At 38.8% G+C, this 20,682-nt stretch overlaps 1 protein-coding gene across 1 annotated transcript in view; it reads right to left on the bottom strand.

Annotated features, from left to right (window-relative positions):
• LOC102824565 (ATP-binding cassette sub-family A member 3-like) overlaps nt 1-20,682 on the bottom strand; it is a 133,206-nt gene that overhangs the window by 88,083 nt on the left and 24,441 nt on the right. The window contains exons 7-8 of the mRNA XM_006875983.1: nt 7,142-7,315; nt 3,571-3,749 (exon numbers count right to left, since the gene is read on the bottom strand). Of these exons, the coding sequence (XP_006876045.1) occupies nt 3,571-3,749; nt 7,142-7,315 (353 nt within the window). The remainder of the gene's footprint in view (nt 1-3,570; nt 3,750-7,141; nt 7,316-20,682) is intronic.

Genomic DNA, 20,682 nt, shown 5'->3' with positions numbered 1-20,682 from the left:
CCTTATAATTCTGAGATTCACAGTTAGGTCTTCAATCCATGCTGAGTTGGTTTTTTATATGGCATGATGTAAAGGTCATGTTTAGATTTTTTGCATATCGATTTCCATTTCTGCCAGCAGCATCTGTTGAAGCGATTATCTCTTCCCCGTGTAATGTAATTAGGCCCTTTGTCAAAGATCAAAGGTTGGCTGTATGTGGATGGGTTAATTTCTGGATTCTCGATTCTGTTCCATTAATCTATGTAGCTTTCATTGTACCGGTACTAGCCTGTTTTGACCACTGTAGCCATGTAGTAGATTTTGAAATCATGGAGTGAGAGGCTTCCAACTTTGTTCTTTTTAAGCAGTGCTTTACTTAGCCTGGGTCTCTTTCCTTTCCATAAAAAGTTTATAATTGTTTTTTCTATCTCTTTGAAGACTGTCATTGGACTCTGGATTGGGATTGCATTACATTTGTAGATTGCTTTGGGTAGTATTGACATTTTCACAATATTAAGTCTTCCTATCCAGGAGCATAAGGAGCTCTGGTAGCGTAGCGGTTACGAATTGAGCTGAGAACCGCAAGGTCAGCAGTTCGAAACTAGCAGATGTTCCGTGGGAGAAAGATGAGACTTTCTGCTCCTGTAAAGATTTACAGCCTCAGAAACCCTGTACAGGGTCGCTATGGGTCAGAACTGACTCCACGGCACATAACAACAATCCAGGAGCATAGTATATGCTTCCATTTTTGTAAGTCTCCTTTGATTTCTTGTAGTACTGCTTTGCAGTTTTATTTCTCTGGTTACATTTATACCTAAATAGTTCATCCTTTTGGGCTGTTATTGTAAATGGTATTACTTTACAAATTTCATTTTCAACGCTGCCATTATTAGTATGTTGTGAAGTATTAATTTTCTTTGAGGTTACCCTATAATCTACCCTATAATCTATTAGCTTTTTCCTTCACTTAAGACAGTCTATTTTATCCTGCAATCTACCTGACCTCCTCACCACCTGGATCTCTGTTCCTATATTTTTCCTTTCTTTGGCATTATTACTTTGATCTTTAACTGACTTCCCAGGTTCTCTGAATTCATTTTGATTTTTTTCTGTTCTGGACTCTTCTTTTGACTGAGTTCCAGGTGGTTTTGCCACATCTGCCAATTTCTGGTTGTTGTATGTTCTTGTCTGTTCTTACTGGTTTTCAGCCCAAAGAACTCCCTTTAGGATGATTTGAAGTGCTGGGTTGGCTTCAACAAAGTCTCTTAGCTTCTGTTTATCCTGGAATGTTTTCACTGCACCATCATATTTTACTGACAGCTTTGCTGGGTAGGCGATTCTTAGTTGGCTGTTTTTTTTTTTTTTCTTTTAGGGTTTATTTAGTATGTCTCCCCATTGCATTCTTGCCTGCATGATTTTTGCTGAGAAATCCAAAGTTAATCTGATTTGCTTCCCTTTGTAACTAACACTTCTCTGTTCCCTAGTGGTTTTTAGGATTCTCTCCTTGTCATTGATTTTGCAGAGCTTGATTATGATTATGCCTTGGTGATTATTCTTTTGGGGTCTATCCTTCCTGGGGTTTGGTCAGCTTCTTGAATGCTTATCTTCTCATCCTTCAAGATATTAGAGTAATTTTCTTCCAGAAGCTCCTCAACTATCTCCTCTGTGAACTTCTGTGATTCTTCCTGTTCTGGAATGCCAATAATTCTTAAGTTATTCCTCTTCATGTTGTCCAACATGAATCTTAGACTCTCTTCAGATTTTTTAAATCCTTTTTTCTGCTTGCTCTTCTATTTTAGCAGTATTGAGAGATTTGCCTTCTAGGTTCACTGGCTCTGGCTTCCATCTCTTCCATTATACTCCTTTGCCCTTTCAGTGTATTGTCCTTTTCTGATATTTTATTATTAATTATTTGGACTTATTTTTGCAGGTTTTGAATTGTTTCCAATGCTGTATCTATCTTAATTGATTGCTCATGTGGTATTTTCCTGACTACTTCCTTATTTTCCTCCATCTCTCTTTAGAATCTTTGGGTGTGCCTCAGTATCATTCTTCTGAATTCCTTCTCTAGGAAGTTCCAAATCCTGCTCTCCTTTTAGTGTGAAGTCTATGCCTACCTTCAGCTCATTTGTCTCAGATACTCTTTTCTGTTTCTAGACATGTGTTGAGATCTTTTGTTGTTTCGTGTACATTTTCAATAGTTAGATGTGTTATCAATGATTAAATGAATGTGTGTTGCTGTATTATGAAACTTACTGAGTGACTCCCGGTGGATGTGATCTGGAGATAGGCTTCCCTTTTCATATCTCTTATTACTCAACTGTGAGCAATCTTAGCAAGTATTGGTTATCTATGTAATGTGTAGCAGTTTGTATTGGCTCACGTCCAGATGGTGGGCTATTATAGGGTATGCTTGTAGCTTGGCTATATGGCCATGATTACTGTCTCTTCTTGGTAATGTAGGGTGAGAAAGCTCCCACCCCCAGGAAAAAAGTAGGCTAAAAAGACAAAACACAGAAACAAAAGTAAAAGCAAACCCAAACAAACAAACAAACAAAAAGCGTAGCTAACTAGTCCAGTAGCCTTTGCTATGCATGGCAGTGTGCAGGCACAGTAGAAACCTCCAGGGGTGGGTAGGGTGTCCACTCGCTCAGGCCTCCCCTCTAGTCATTACCACGGAGGTGCGCAGAGATGGAGAAATGAATGGAAAAAAGATTGTTCACATTTTTATCTCTGAAGATCAGTTAGGGATCTGCGTATGCATAGCATACTTCTCAAAATGACTGTGCCCTTGTATATAGTAGGTGGTATTGGCTCTTGCCTTTATGTTGGGGTTTTACAGGGTGCACACATGGCTTGGCTATATGACCAGACCTGCTGTCCCTTGTTAGATAAGCCATAAATAAAAGTTCCCACCTGAGTAGGAGAGCCAGCTTCAGGGCTAAATCCCAAATTCAGACGTCATAAGAACCCACTGGAGGATTAGCCTCTGAAGTCAACTGTGGCTTTCAGCTACTTCCTCTTTGTCCCATAGGCAAATTGTACCCTGTGGGTGCAATGCTAGACCCTTTTGGGGTGTGCTCCCACCCACATGAAGACACATAGGCTAGGCAGAGAAGGTGTGACAGGGGAAAACAGAAGAGAGAAAGAAAAAGAAGTCACACTGCTTTTTCTACAAGTTGCTGGGTTCTTTTTGCACTGTAGCAGGCTGGCTGTGGCCCCAGCCTCTGACCTCCACTAAGACTGTGGGCCCAAGGCAGCATCCCAATTGATTCAGAAATTGCCACGTTTCTTCTCACCCCAGTTATACTTCTCTACTGGTGGGCACCCCAAACTATTTGCCCTTACTTTATATTAAATTTAAACCTCTGGGAGTGTCCTGGAAAAGTGTTTATTTCCATGCCTCCACCAAAGACACCCTGCTGAGTGCCTCCGCACATCTCTCCTGCAGAGCAGCTAGTGGGTTTAAAGCACTGACCTTGAGATCAGCAGCTCAAAGCAAAGCCACCTGTGTGGTACTGTAGGATAAGCACTGGACAGATGTAGAAGGACTGTGGTCTCACTCCATAACAGAAAAGCATTATAACTCACCATCAAGAAAAAGTTCCATGGCTTGGGCAAACCATACTCTCCAGGAAAAACAGCTTCTATATACCAGGTCACAAGACCATACAAGAACGCATCAAATAAAAGCATTCCCAGTATATAGGCAAAGGCAAAATTATCCAGTTTTGTTGACGACAAAATGTTACTCCACTTAATTCCAGTATCTAAAACACAACAGGAGACATTTGATATAGGTTTCAACTGACACTAAAACAGTTAGACAGAGAAGATGGGGGGTTGGGGGGGAGGAGGGGGGATGCGGGGAGAAAGGCATCTAGGGATACCTATTGTGAACAAATATTTTCTTATACTCTTAGAATTTAGGTTGCCCAGGAGGACAACTGAGTATGTATTCATGAAAGGTATTCTCTTCTATAATTCCACACAAAATACAATTGTTAATGATTGAAAAAGCAATACAACATACCAGAATGTCAGGGAAATAGCTTTAAGAACAATAAAGAGACCTAGAGATTTAAAACACAGTCCTTCTCATGCTAGCTAAATGTTTACTGGAATATTTAATTTGGGAAAATATTTATAATCATTGAGAAGTAGAAATGGGTGGGAACACAGAACAAAAGACCATGAGGATCTATCATAGATAATGCATGGATAAAAAGGGAAGAAGGAAATTACAAAAACAGACCCAGGGTTGATTCCTCCACCCCTTAACTAGACAGAGGGCAACAATTCTGACAAAGGAGCATGATGAGACCCTAACAGTTTTACAGTAAAATTTTAAGGTAATGTGAAAACAACCACACTACAGAGGGTATTTTATAACAGCCTAATTTTCGGAGGGAAGTTTAATAATATTAAAATGTGAACACCCTATAAAATTGCTAATATATACAAGGATTAATCAAAGTTATTGCTACAAAATCACAGAAACCTTTAATAAATTAAAACTTCAAGCCTCACTGAAGGAGCTCTGGTAGCGTAGTGATTACGAATCAGGCTGCAAACCTTAAGGTCAGCAGTTTGAAACTACCAGCTGTTCATGGGAGAAAGATGAGGCTTTCTGCTCCTATAAAGAATTACAGCCTTGGAAACTCTATACAGGGTCGCTATGAGTCAGAACTGACTCCATGGCACATAACCACCAACCGCCATGGGCAAAATACTGAAAGATGCAGAAAGCATCAAAAGAAGATGAAAGGTATACATAGAATAACTGTACAAAATAAAAATGGTTGACATTCAGTCATTTTATGAGGTAGTCCTGGTGTGGTACTGCAGGATAATACACTGGACTGCAAAGTTGGTTTGAATCACAAGCTTGGCAGTTCAAAGTCACCAGCTGCTCCTCGGAAATCCTATGCAGGGTCACTATGAGTTGGAACTGTCTCAACGGCATTTTACAACAGCAACATATGATCAAGAACTGACGGCACTGAAGGAGTAGTCAAAGCCAAGCTGACGGCAATGATGAGAAACAAGGCTCCGGGCATTGATGGGACACAAACTGAAATCACTCAACACACTAAGGCAGCACCGGAGGCACTCACTCATCTATGCCAAGAAACTTGGAAGACGGCCACCTGACCAAACAATTGGAAGAAGTCCATATTTGTGCCCATTCTAATGGCCCAATGGAATGCAGAAATCCTCTAACAAAATCATGAGTATTTCATGCATGCAAGCACAATTTTGCTGAAGATAATTTAAAAGCATTGCAACAGTACATAGGCAGGGAGCTTCCAGAAATTCAAACTGGATTCACAAGAGGACATGGAATGAGGGATAGCATTGCTGGTGTCACATGGTTCTTGGCTGAAAGCAGGGAATACCAAAAAGATGCATACTTATGCTTTATTGACTATGCAAAGACTTTTGCCTGTGTGGATCATGACAGACTGTGACTAACATTGTGAAGAATGGGAATTCCAATATATTTAATTGTACTCATAAGGAATCTGTACATCAACCAAGAGGTAGTTGTCAGAACAGAACAAGGGGATACTGAATGGTTTAAAATCAGAAAAGATATACACCAGGGTTGTATTCTTTCACCATACTTTCTCATTCTGTATGCTGAGCAAATAATCTTAAAAAACTGATTATATGAAAAACGTAGCATCACAGGATTGCAGGAAGACTCATAAACAATCTGCCATATGCAGATGATACAATCTTGCTTGCTGAAAGCAAAGAGGATTTAAAATACTTACTGATGAAGATCAAAGACTACAGCCTTCAGTGTGGGTTGTACCTCAACGTAAAGAAAACAGCAACCCTCACAAATGGACCAGTAAATTCCATCATGATAAATGGAGAAAAGACTGACGTTGCCAAAGATTTCATTTTGCTTGGATCCACAATCACCACTCATGCAAGCAGCAGCCAAGAAATCAAATACATTATTAGGCAAATCTTCTGCACACGACCTCTTCAAAGTGTTTTAAGAGCAAAGATATTAGTTTGAGGACCTAGGTGCCCCTGACCTAAGTCATGGTAGTTTCAATAGCCTTATATGCATGTGAACGTTGGGCAATGGATAATGAGAATTATAGAAGAACTGATGCATTTAGTTGTGGTGTTGGAGAAGAACACTGAAGGTACCATTGACTTCCAGGAGAACCAACAGATCTCTGTTGGATGAAGTACAGCCAGAATTCTCCTTCAAAGCCAGGAATGGTGACACTTCACCACTCATACTTTGGACGTATTACCAGGAAGGACCAGTTTCTGGAACAGGACATTATGTTTGGTAGGAGGAGCAGCGAAAAAGAGGAAGACCTCCGAGATAGATTGGCACAGTGGCAGCAGCAATGGACACTGTGAGTATGGCACAAGCCTGGGCAGTGTTTCCTTCTATTGTGCAGAGGATCACCAGGAATCGGAACTGAATGGACAGCACGGAACCTAACACAGTGACAACAACCCTTCCCCAAAGAACTCTGGGCTCTCTGATTTACATCAAAAGAGCAGTTTTGGCATACTCAGGGGCCTCCCACTGTGTTCTTTATAAACATTCTTTGCGTTTGGGGAACAAAAAGAAGTCTTAAGAAACAAGATCAGGGCTATAGGATAGGTGGGGTAAGGGTTCCCAATAAAATGCACATAGAACAGCCTTTGCTAATGTGGGCAGCGGGTGTTTTGCGGTGATGAAAAAAATTCCTAGCCACAAATTCCTGACCTTTCCTCACTGAAGCAGTCTTCAAGTTTCTGAAAACTTCTTCCTAATAACCTCTGTAATTGTTCTGCGTTGAGAAAATCTGTCAAGACTACCCCTTCGGAATCTCAAAAAACAGACAGCATAATTCCTGAACTGACCTTATTGTCATATTTTAATTGTCCCAGAAGATACCTTTGGAAGCCACTATTTTGAAAGGACTTCTCCCCCCCCCGCCCAAGAAACTCTAACGAGATTAAGACAAGTGTATTATATTACTAAGGAATTTAACAGCAGCTATACATTGACTGCAAGGAATTATACATTTTAAACGTTATTTGTTTGGAATAAGCCCTTGCATGTATGAACTAGAACCCTGGGAGCAATACTTTCTGACTTATCCTCCTAGCTACTTGAGCAAGGCAAAATAACACTTACGTTTTGTTTCTGCCCATACTAGTTGCTGAGTCCCAATTGCCATTGCAATATTTGAGCAGAGACTGGAAATCAGCTTCTGAAAGAGGGACATCTTTGCATAGCTTTGAAAGACGATGTTAGATGGAAAGTAGCTGGCAAAATATAGGAATCCTCCAAGAGAAACAGCATAATTTGCTGCACATAAGGAGGAAATGATAAGGTCAATTCAAACAATCTGTAAAAATCTAAAATACAAATATCTCTTTTTAATTATAAGAGTACAGTAAAATAAACTTATGAAAACATATATTTTAATCACTACTATTTCCCTTAACACATAATGATATATGTAGCATATAAGTGCTCAAACATTATTTTTTAAATGATATAAAGGCTGAAATGAAGTATGTAAGGACTAGTTGGCTTCTGTAATATTTCTGCACTCCATCTATTTGCAGTGACTATGAACACTATACATTTAATGAAGTTTTTCATGTTTTATTTATTATTGTTGTTGCTTTGTTATTGTGTGTCCCTGAGTCAGTTCTGTCTCATAGCGACCTTAGACAGGGTTTGCAAGAGTGGTTGGTGGGCTTAAACTGCTGATCTTGTGTTACCAGTTCAGTGCTTATGCTACAGGACCATGCCAGTCATAATGTTATTACTCAGCATAAAAAATGTTACGGTTGTATTCTACAGAAACCACAGCCTTATCTACCCTGAGACAAGAAGAACTAGGTGCTGCAGACTATATCCACAGATCACTCTGATCAGATCTACAATACAAGGGCCTTGATAGAGCCAAAAGAAAATGCAGAACAGAATTCAAATTCTAAAAAGTTCCAGAATTACTGGACTGGAGGAGATTAGAGGACTCCCTGAAACTACTGCCCTAAGATACTACTTTAAATCTTGAACCCTGAAGTTGTCCTTTAGCTAAGTAGCAGATTGGCTCATAAAATAAAGGCTATCACCTGTGAGTACGGTACTTCTTTCAAAATTAACTATATGAGACCAAAACTAATCAACAACAAAACTCCACTGTCATCAAGTCGATTCTGACTCATAGTGACCATGCACAGGGTCTCTGAGACTGTAAATCTTTACAGAAGAAAACAGCCTTCGTTTTCACTTGTGGAATGGCTGGGGGTTCGAAAAGCTGGCTTTCACATTAGCAGTCCACTTCTTATCCTATAGTGCCACCAGGCCTCCTTATGAGACTAAGTAGTTAACAATCACTCTACAGTCAAGATGAGAAGTTAGGGAGGCAGGGAAACTAAATTACTGGAAACAGAACAACCAGAATGGAAATTATAAGAATGCTGACACACTGTGAAAAACATAACCTGTGTCACTGAAGAATGTACGTAGACTTTTTTTTTTTTTTTAAAGTGGAAACCTACTTTGCTGTGTAAATTTTCACTGGAAACACAGTAAAATATTATTTTTAAAGGAGACCTTGTAGATTTAAGATACTGCCATTGGGACAATCTGAACATACCTAGTTGTGTTTCCAGACACTTTGAAGTTCAATCTATGTTATGATAATGTGGGAGGGAGGGGTGGGGGGAAGGATACCTGAATAAAGGATAAAGTTGAAGTCAAAGAAAATGATGTGGTTTTGAGTATTAAGAGTTCCAAAAATATGATTCTGATAAAATGCTGAAAACAAAATTCTTATCAAGAGATTCATTAATCTTATCAGGAGTTAAAATTCAGCATTCCAGTTAGAGTCCTGATGTGGATTATGGGGTAAACACTGGGCGGCTAACCACAAGGTCGACAATCCAAACCCCTGGGAAACCCTATGCAGGGTTGCTATGAGTCCGAATGGACTAGAGGGCATTTAGCAGCAACAACAAATTAGGAAGCACAATAGGTATGATCCCACTATTACGAGTCACTGTTGCTTTTCTGCTTTATCTCAACTCATACACCTCATCAGCCAACCAGAAAACGTATGTTTCATGCACTAACCATGTGCCTTGTTTTTCACAATTAAAACTTGAAAAGAGAATAAGAGTATAAAAGTTGGTGACTACAAATATAGACAGTTCTTTTAGGACATTTTGTGACACAGGAGTACAAGGACACTGGGTGAGAGAACTGTGGTTAATAAAACATTAGTTAAATTGGGAGAAATTGTAGCATATTTGAGTAGTACAATACATGATCCAGTAGAGAGAGAAAGGTTTTGTAGAAAACAGAGAACTGGAGTGTATATTTGAATAGGTGACAAAAAATGGAATCTAACGTGTAAATAGAGAGTCTGCCTTTAGATAAGAGAATGAAAAGTAGGAGAGTATGAATATAAGCCCCAATAGGTGGAGCAATGTTGTTGTTCTCAAGTGCCGTCAACTCGGTTCTGTCTCATAGCAAACCTGTATAGGGTTTCCAAGGAGTGGCTGGTGAGTTTGAACCGCTGACCTTGAAGTCCAGTGCTTATCCTATAGTGCCACAGGCAGATGTTAAAGGACTTCTGATATTGACATATTCCTTATAACAGTAGGGAACAAGCTGAGAGTGAAGACACAGGACAATGTTTGAAGGCTGAGGTGTGAGATAATCATCTGGGTGAGTAAAAGAGTGTACGAAGCAGAGATTTACAGTGGGCATAATGGTGGGGGTTTTGTTTTGATTTTTAAAAGCCTAAATCATAAAAGACACAGACTCAGTGACGAATTAAACATAGCATCAAAATACATAAGGCAAAAATTCTCAGAATGTTGAGGAGAGCTATACACAAATCTATAATCCTAGCAGAAGATTTAAATATATCTCTATTAGTAACTGATAGAGCAAGTAGAAAAAAAATCAGAAAGGATGCAAACTGTGAGCAACATGATTAACAAGCATGGCCTAACGCACATATATACAACTACACTATGCACTTCGATCAAATAAATTTGTTCCAAGCATACAAGGAGACAAACTAAAATGCATTTGTTTCAAGCATAAACTAGGGACAAAATAAGTCCCTGCAAATTTCAAAGGAATTAAATTAAGTTGGAAACCACAAAATATCTAGAAAAACTTTATATATTGTAAAGCTAAAACACACATTTTAAAATTATTCTAAAGCTAAAGGAGAAATCATAAGAAAAAAAAAATCTAAAGTATTTCCATGAATTAAAACAACAAAAATTTGCTTATTGGTATTTGTGGTATGTTGTCAAAGCATTTAGAGCTATATAGCTCCTATCAAAGAAACCCTGAATAATAAATAGGCCAAGCGTTTGTTCTCAAAAGTTAGAAGAAAAACCAAATAAATACAAAGAAACTTTGTGGAAGAAATTAATAAAAATAAAAGTAGAAATCAGTGAATTATTAATAAAAACACACACACATAATCATAGAGGTAAGAAAAACCAAAGTGTTGATTCTCTCAAAAGATTAATAAAATGAATACACCAATTAAGAATTTGGTCAGAAAAAGAAAAATAAAGAGAAGACACAATAGCCAATGGAAGGATTAAAAACAGATACTCTAGATATTAACCACCCCCACACAAACTATTCATATTTTACCAATACATTTGAAAACTTACTAAGATAAAATTTAAACTATAATATATCAAAACTGAAGGAAGAACTGGAAAACCTGATTACCCTATAACCTTTAGAGAAATTGAATCAATTAAAATTCATACCAACAGCTTTATCAGCAAGTTCTTGCAGATATCAAAAAAGCAATCATTACATTTTGGAGCTAAAGTTTCCATAGAACAAAAAAAATGGGCATAACTTCCCAGCAATATTGTGAAACTCGCATAACTTCATATAAAAACCAAAGAAAGAAGTAGGGTCAAGATGATGAACAAGGCTGAAAGGCTGTGTGGACCCTCTACAGCAGACTGCGGAAAATCCAACGAGACAGATGCAAAAGACAGTTCTAAAACTCAAGTGGACTGAGTGCTTCCTGGGAGAGAGATCTGAGCAGACGCAGCAAAAGATGAGGTGACTGCTGAGCTGTGACCGCCAAGCAGACCTGCCTCAGCCATCCTGCACATTTGTGAGCGACTTCAGAGACAAGAAAATGTAACTCACGTTGCAGAAACCTACTTGTGACTTGCAGAGACAAAGATGCGATTTTTTTTTTCTTGTTCCCCACACTCCCCTGGTGACCAGAGGTGAGGAAGGCCTCCACCAGTATACACTCCCAGGGAAGCTTCCAATTTCCAGGCGGCGAGAGCCGCAGGGAGGTGAACGCCAAGGTTGTGAGCCCCACTAGAGTGAGCAGGAACTATCTGCAATAACCTTGCTCAGGTGGGCCCTGCTCCAAATCTGCACAGTCAGCCCTGGCCGGCCCTGGACTAGGTCTCACTAGAAGCAGTTGAATGAACATGTGGGGTAGAGAAAAAAAAGAAAAAAGAAAGACTGGTTATTTGTGCAGTCCTGACAGGTGAAATGGAACCATCTTGAACTTTCATGGGTGGCTGTGAAGACAAGAGGCCAGTAGATGGCACACAGGCATACTGCTTTTTGGTGGAGAGAAAGATGCTGCCGGTTTTTGCCGCCTTCTTTCATTACTATTTTATTTTTTTAATTGGTATTTGCTAGGTTTTTGGGTTTTTTTCTTCTTCTCTCGTGTGTTTTATCTTCTCGCTTCACCTGAAAGGAGACAGCAGCTGCAGCCATACAGCCCAGCCACAGCTGTACCCATTACAACCCCATCCATTGGCTTGAGTCATTACCAGCTGCTGTCCATGAATCAACAACAACAACTAACACCAGCTAAATCCACCCTGAACTGCCTGAACAGCAAACAAAAAACAGTGCATAAACTCATCTCCTGATCACACTCACCAGGAGGCAACTGGTGAGTGCCTAAGACTACACCAGCATGCGTTCATCAACTTAATACAAATACAACAACACTACAATCCCTTGAAAAGAGCAGACATTTTCTGTTCACATAACGAAACAAGACAAAGTAGCTCAAACAAATGACCAAGAGGCAAAGATAGAAAATGTTCTTGAAGAAAAAAAAGGCATTGGAACTATCTGAAATAGAATTCAGGAAAACGATATTTAGGTGTTTCTGAATAACTGACCAAAAGGTCAAGGAAAACAAGGACTAATTCAGAAAAGCACTACAGGAACAATGAAACAAAATAGAAAAAGGATAGGAGAAAATACAAAGCCTGCAAACCATAATCCAGAAGATTAATACTAAGATATCAGAAATGAACAATACACTTAAAGGGCAAAAGAGGTGATTTGAATCAACAGAAGCCAGAATTAGTGATCTTGAAGATAATCCTCTCAACACTAGGAAGCTAGAAGAATAATCGTAAAAGAAAGAATGAAAAAAAATCTAAAAAGTCTAAAATTCATGTGGGACAACATGGAGAGGAATAACCTATAGATGAGTCGAACTTCAGAAGAAACAAAGAAAAGTTAGTTGAAGAGTTGCTTGAAAAACAAAAACAAAACCCCATAACATCATAAAACCTCAGAATATAAGTATTCAAGAATCTGAACAAACCATAAATAGGATAGACTCCAAAAGAAAATCACCAAGATCTATCATAATCAAACTCTCCAAAATCAAAGACAAGAAAAGAATCCTGAAAGCAGTCAGGAAAAATAAAATGTTACCTACAAAGGAAAACCAGTAAGATTAAGCTCTGATTTCTCAGCAGAAACAATGCAGTCAAGCAGGCAATAGGAACACACACACAAAATTAAGAAAGAAAAAAGTTGCCAACCAAGAATACTTATTTTTAAACCATTAATTTTTAAACCTTTATTCTGCTTTAACAAATTACTGCCTCTTGGTCTATGTACAAGTTCCTCATGAGTATAACCATGTGTTCTGGCATACCCATTCTTCACAATGTTATCCATGATTCCTGCAGTTGAGAGTCTTTACAAAGTCAATTAAGAACTAGTAAACATCTTTCTCCACCACTCATCTGTCAGTTTGTCATACTGTGGTGACTTGAATGTTGCTGTGATGCTAGAAACTCTGCCACAGATATTTTCAATACCAGTAGGGTCACCCATGTTGGACAGATTTCAGCAGAACTTCCAGACTAAGACAGACTAGGAGAAAGGAAAGATGGAATATTCTAAATGGTTAGCCACTGAAAACCTTATGAGCAGCAGCAGACCAGTTAGATAGAGTGCCAGAAAATGAAAACATCATGAACAGCAGTGGAACATTGTCACATATAGTGCCGTAGATGAACTCCTCAGGTTGGAAGGCATTTAAAATACCCCTGGGGAAGAGCTGTCTTCTCAAGATAGAGATGACCATAATGAAGTAAATGAAGTAAAGCTTTGGGACCTTCATTTGCTGAGGGGGTATAACTCAAAATGAGGAGAAACAGCTTCACATGCAAACATCCACTAACTATCAGAACATGGTATGTATGAAGTATGAATCTAGGAAAATTGGAAGTTGTCAAAATTGAAATGGAATGCATGAAGATTGATATCCTAGGCATTAGTGAGCTAAAATGGACTGGCATTGGCCATTTTGAAAAAAAAAAAAAAAATCATACGGATTACTATGCCATGAACATCAACTTGAAAAGGAATGACATCATATTCATCATCAAAAAGAACATCTCAAGATCTATATGAAAGTATAATGCTGTCTGTTATACGATAATATGCATATGTCTACAAGGAAAACCAATTAATACCACTACTGTTCAAATTTACATACTAACTGCTAAAGTCAGTGATGATAAAACTGAAGAATTCTACTAACTTTATCACTCTAAAATTGATCACGTATGCAATGAAGATGTATTAATAATTATTAGTGATTGGAATGCAAAAGCTGGAAACAGAAGGATCAGAGATTAAAAGTACGGCCTTGGTGACAGAAATTATGCTGGAAATAGCATGTGAGAATTTTGCAAGAACAAAGATTTTTTCATTGCAAATACCTTTTTAAAACACATGGACCTCACTAGATGGAATACACAGAAATCAAGTTGACTATAAAACGAGAACAGAATTCCTCACCACTGGACCAATAAACAACATTCTTATCAACGGAGAAAAGATTGAAGTTGTCAAGGACTTCATTCTTCTTGGATCAACTATCAACACACACGGAAGCATCAGTCAAGAAATCAAACGACGTATTGCATTAGGCAAATCTGCTGCACAAGACCTTTTTAAAGTGTTGAAGAGCAAAGATGTCAGCTTGAGGACTAAAGTGCACCTGATCCAAGCCATGGTATTTTCAACCACCTCATGTGCATGCGAAAGCTGGACAGTGAATAAGGAAGACGTAGAAGAATTGATGATTTTGAGTTATGGTGTTGGAGTCGAATATTGAAAATGCCATGGGCTGCCAAAAGAACCAATAGATCTATTTTGGAAGAAGTGCAGCCAGAGTGCTCTTTGGAGGCCAAGATGGCCAAACTTCGTCTATCATACTTTGGACATATTGTCAGGAGGTAGCAGTCAATGCAGAAGGATATCATGTTTGGTAAGGTGGCGGGTCAGAGAAAAAGAGGGAGACCCCCCAACGAGATGGATTGGCCAAGTGGCAGCATCGATTGACTCAAGCGTGGCAACAGTAATAAGGTTAGCCCAGGATTGGGCAGTGTTTCGTTCTGCTGTGCATACTGTCTCTATGAGTCAGTACCGACTCAATGGCACCTAACAACAACAACAACAACAACATTTGTGAGAAGAGATGGTGGAGAAGCTCAATAGCATCATCCAAAACAAAGGTGGGGCAGACTTAAAAAACAGACCATGAATTGCTCATATGTAAGTTCAGGATGATGTTAAAGAAAATAAAAACAAGTCCACAAGAGTCAAAATATGACCTTGAATATATCCCACATGAATTTAGAGACCATCTCAAGAACATGTTTGATGGATCAAATACTAATGACCTAAGACCAGAAGAGTTGCGGGATGACATCAAGAGCATTACACAAATTGATCTGGAGATGAGAGAGAGAAGAGGAAGGGCTGCTTGGTCCAAAGTGTGGTGAGACCTGGGGACACCTGAGCCCATGAACAAAGACATAGCCACAGAGGGCTAGAGCTGAGAGTAAAGCATCCAGCTGATATGAAGTGAGGGAAGACACACAAAAACTCCCAAACTTGCAGATAGTGCCCATTTGACCTAGCCTCAATGGCTTGATAATCAGAACTTGACTAGAGGAAGATTAAAAACAACAACAACAACAACAAAAAACAATTTTTGACAAAGGAAACGAGGGTAAATTGCTACAATTTGATGAAGTAGACCTATACTTATGGAGGTAGTAGCTCTAAATACCAACAGAGAGGGATGGAGTCTTCACATCAAGTATCGATGCTATCTATCTCCTCTGTACACAGGGCACATAGGGATGGGCAACTTAGGTACTGGCTTCCTAAAATGAGAGGGCGATACAGGCATGAAGTGACTGGCTTACAAGCTTTCAAAGGGAGTTTAGTTTAAGAGTGTGTGGGGGAAGATATAGTACCCACTGAACAGTTTTCATCTTGTCTAGATGCATCTGGTAAAAAGAGATGGGGATAAGGTTCTTATGATTCAATAGTGAATAATTATTATCATGACTAATTGCGACTGTCACAATTGTAAAGATAGAAGTTTTGTAACAAAGATGGGGGAGTAGTTAATTTTACAGTCCAGAAACAGAGAACCCTAGGAGAAGAGCACAAGCGAAATGCAAGACCTTATCCAGAGAAGCAGCGACACCAGAGATAGAGGCAGAGATGGGGACATGGAGAGAGGGAGCAGCTGAGGACTCTAGATTCATGGAAAGAGAGGGACTGAGAACTGGTGGCCAGGAGGCAGACTTGCAGAATGTGCCCTTTGGTGGTGTAAATTATTATATATGCCTGAGTATTAAAAAAAAAAAAAGAGCTAAAGTGAATAGAGAGAAATATGTTAACTGATGGTACATGGAGGGGATTATAATCATTGTAATGAAACAAGGTGTATGATTTGTTGGATGTAAAACTGATGATCTGCCCTGTAAACTTTCACTCAACTCACAATAAAAACTTAAAAAAAAAAAAAAAATAGAAGAAGAGGGGAAGAAAGAAAAAAGACAAAATGGATGTCAGAAGAGACTCAGAAATTTGTTCTTGAGCATAGAGAAGCTAAAGTGAATGGAAAAATTAGGAAATAGTGAACAGGAAATTTCAAAGGGCAGCTTGAGAAGACAAAGTCAAGCATTATAAATGAAATGTGAAAAGACCTGGATATCAAAAACCAAAAGGGAAGAACATGCTCAATATTTCTCAAGCTGAAACAACTGAAGAAAAAATTCAAGCCTAGACTTGCAATATTGAAAGATTTTATGGGAAAAATATTGAATGACGCAGAAAGCATCAAAAGAAGATGGAAGGAATACAAAGATACAGTATACCAAAAATAAATGGTCGATGTTCAACCGTTTCAAGTAGTAGCATATGATTAAAAACCAATGGTACTGAAGGAAGAAATCCAAGGTGCACTGAAGGCATTGGCAAAAAACAAGGCTCTAGGTACTTATGGAATACAGATTGTTCAACAAATAGATGAAGCACTGACTTGCTCACTCATCCATGCCAAGAAATTTGGAAGATAGCTACCTGGCCAAGTATAAGAGATCCATATTTGTGTCCATTCCAAAGAGAGGTGATCCAATGGAATTAGAAAATCATTGAAAAATATCATTAATATTACATGAAAGCAAAATTTTGCTGAAGATAATTTAAAAAATTATTGCAACAGTACATCATCAGGGAACTGACAGAAATTCAGGCCAGATTCAGAAGAGGACATGGAACGAGGGATATCATTGCACTTTTGTCTTCTCTGGCTGCCCTCTGACATATAGTTTCAACTGTTTTATTTAATCATTTCTTCTGTTTATTTCATCTACTTTATGTTCAACACATACAGTTGCCATCAAAAGCAAGGAGATACTGCAAACTTCAGCATCAATAATCCTGAGACCAAGAGAACTAGATGGCCCCTATCACTGGAGACCATCCTGATAGAGTTCTGGATAGAGTGGGAGGAAAATGTGTGTGTGTGGGGGGGGAAAAACCTCAAACTCATTAAAAAGACCAGAATTATTGACTAGACAGAAACTGGTAGAAGCCCCAAAACTGTGCACCCTTAGTCACCCTGCAAGCCTGGGACCAAACTCACCCTCATGGTTCAAGTTTCAGTCTAAAAACAGGTTTATAAGGTGAACAGTAACATGCACTGCTTAGAACAATCAACTATTTGAGATCAAAAGGGCAACATTTGCCCAGGGACAAAGCTCAGAAGGCAGGAAAGGAGGATGAATGGAACAAATGCAGTTAACAAGTGGGAAGAGTGTTAATACACTGTGGGAATGCAAGCAATGCCATGAAACGACATGTGCATGGACTGCTGAATGGAAAACCAATTTGATCTGTAAATCTTCATCAAATCACAATTTTGTAAGCAGGCAAAATACTTGAATAGACATTTCTCCAAAGAAGATATAACAGTGATTAACAAATACATTAAAAGGTGCAGAACATCATCAGTTACTTATGAAATACAAATAAAAACTACAATGAATACAACTTCATAACCAATAGGATGGCTATAAAATAAAAACAAACTAATGTTGGCAGGATGTGGAGAAATTGGAACTTACATATATTACAAGTGAAAACAAAATGTTTGAGTCTCTGAGGAAAACATTTGATAGTTCCTCCATAAGGTAAACATGGACATGTGTGCTAAATGCCACTGAGTCAGGTCCAACTCAGAGCAACACTGGATAGGATTTCTGAGGAACAACTGGTGAGTTTTAACTGCTGACCTTGCAATTCAAACTGACCTTGAGGATCACTGTGTATCCTACATTGCCACATGATCCAGAAATTCCATTTCTAGACATTGAAAACATGTTCTTTAGAAAACTGTATAGAAAACAAGTGTTTTTGTTAAAAAAAAAAAAATTGTGCATGATTATTCACAGGACCACTATTCACAATAGCCAAAAGGTAGAGCCAGCCTAAATGTTTACCAATTGATATGTGAATTATTTAATGACTCTTCTAGCCATAGTTTGTAATTCCCATCAAACAACATTTTTGCCCTGTTTGGTCTGGGTAATAGAAGATGGGCGACAAACTAGTACTCACTCGACCTAGCTTCAATGGCTTGATGATCAGAATTCTACTAGAGGAAGATTAAAAAGAAAAATTAATAAAGGAAACAAGTGTAAATTGCTACAATTTGATGAACTTGACCATTACTCATGGAGGTAGTAACTCTAAATACTAAGAGAGGGAAGGAGTCTTCACATCAAGGATCAATCCTATCCCCTCTGTATACAGGGCTGATAGGGATGGGCAACTTAGACTTTGGCTACCTAAAATGAGGGGGTGATAAAGGCATGACATGACTGGTTTATAAGTTTTCAAGAAGGAATTTAGTTTCAGAGTGTGTGGGGGAAGGTAGAGTCCCCACTGAATAGTTTTCATCTTGTCTAGATGGGTCTTGTAAAAAGAGATGGGGATAAGAGTCTTAGGATTCAATAGTAATTATTATCATGACTAATTGCGACTGTCCCAACTGTAAAGGTAGAAGTTTTGTAATGTAAAGGGAGGAGTAATTAATCTTACAGTCCAGGAACAGAGGACCCTAGGACCATCAAGGGAGAAGAGCACGAGCAGAATGTGGGACCCTATCCAAAGAAGCAGCGACACCAGAGATGGAGGCAGAGATGAGGACATGGAGAAATAAAGCAGCTTAGGACTCTCTAGACTCCTGCAAAGAGAAAGGATGTGTGCTGGTGGCCAGGAGGCAGGCTTGCAGAATGTGCCCTTTGGTTGCATAAATAATAATATAATCCTGAGTGTTTTTGTGTACATAAAACAAAAAAACAAAAAAACCAGAGGGAATAGAAGCAAACACTGTTGAATGAAGATGTATGGAGGATATTGTAATCACTGCAATGAAATGATGAGTGTAAAACTGATGTTCTCCCATGTAAACTATCGCTTAAGTTACAATAAAAACTAAAAAAAAAAAAGAGAGAGAGAGAAGATTGGTGAAGATACTGATCTAGGATGACATAATTCAGCTGTGTATGGATGCTAACAGAGTGCATTGTAATTGTAAAAAATTGAAATTCTAGCATGGGTATAAAATGAGCCATCTCAGAAGCAGAAATGAGGATCTCACTACCATCAAGAAGAAAGAGACAGGAATGGAACAAGTCCTTTGGACCCCAAGATCCCTGTCTATTGAACCTCCTCAATCCAGGAACAGAAAGTTGTGTCACTGGAGAAGTGGCAAATGAGCAGCAGCAGCAGAGCCAAGAACCAGAGCACAAGACAGAGCAGTGGCCTTCCCAGCCCACAAATAAGGTAAAGCTGAGTGACTTTGAACAGAAAGCCTGTTTGCAGAGTGGGTTACCTCCAGGTACGTAAGTGGGGAGCTAAGTTTGCTAACCCAGAGAGCTATAGCTCAGCCTTCAGGCTGAGGCTTATGGTGGAGTGCTATGTCCTGTGGGCATTTATCAATCGATGATTGGAACAGCTGTGCCCCCACTTGTAACCTGTTAACTTCTCTAGTAAACCTCTTAACTCTAAGTATGGCGCCTGAGTTCTGTGTGGTCACTGTTACAGATTATCAAAACCAAATGAGGAGTAGAGAGGGCTGTGGGAGGAAAGGCTGGTGTTACATACTGTTGCATGAATTAACGAACTGCTTACAATGGAATATTTACTCAATCATAACAAATGACGCTACAACATCTAACAAATGACGCTACAACATAAATGAACCAAAAAATTTATTCTAAGTGAAAAAAATCCAGAAACAAAAAGCTACATATTATATGATTCTAACATAAAATATCCATATAGGTAAATTCATACATACAGAAGGCACAAGATCTATGGAAAGAACAGAACAGGGAAAGACTTTTTAGTCGATAGTTTAAGGGGAGTGATTAAAATGTTTTGAAACTCAATAGCGGTGGTTGCTGCCCAATACTGTGAATGTGCATAATGCCACTGAATTGTACATTTGTTGTTAGATGTTGTTAAGTCAGTTCCAAGTCATAGCAACCTTATGTCCAGCAGAATGAAACACTGCCTACTGCATCTTCTTCCCAATTGCTGTTATGTTTGAATACAATGTTACAACCCCTGTAATAATCCATCTCATTGCGGGTCTTCCTTGTTTACACTTATCCTCTACTTTACCAAGCATGATATCCTTCTCCAGAGACTGACTCCTCCTGATAACATGTCCAAAGTACTTAATTCTTACCCATTCTCTCTCATAAAGAGCATTCTAGTTGTTGTCAAATGCCGTCCAGTCTGTTCCGACTTACAATAACCCTGTTTAGAATTTCTGAGGCTGTAAATCACGGCATAACAGAAAACCTTTCTTTCTTCCACAGAGTGGCTAGTGGGATCAAACTGCAGACCTTGTGGTTCGCAGTCCAGTGCTTATCCTACAGAGCTACCATGCTCCTGGGTGGACTGAAACCAAGATATGTTTTGTCATTATTTTCAATAACTTCATATGCATGTGAAAGCTGGACAGTAAATAAGGAAGACCATAGAAGAATTGATGCTTTTGA

The sequence above is a fragment of the Chrysochloris asiatica genome, unplaced genomic scaffold (genome assembly GCF_000296735.1).
Source record: "Chrysochloris asiatica unplaced genomic scaffold, ChrAsi1.0 scaffold00348, whole genome shotgun sequence".
NCBI classification, from domain to species: domain Eukaryota; kingdom Metazoa; phylum Chordata; class Mammalia; order Afrosoricida; family Chrysochloridae; genus Chrysochloris; species Chrysochloris asiatica.
This window is presented reverse-complemented; position numbering and strand designations above follow the sequence as displayed.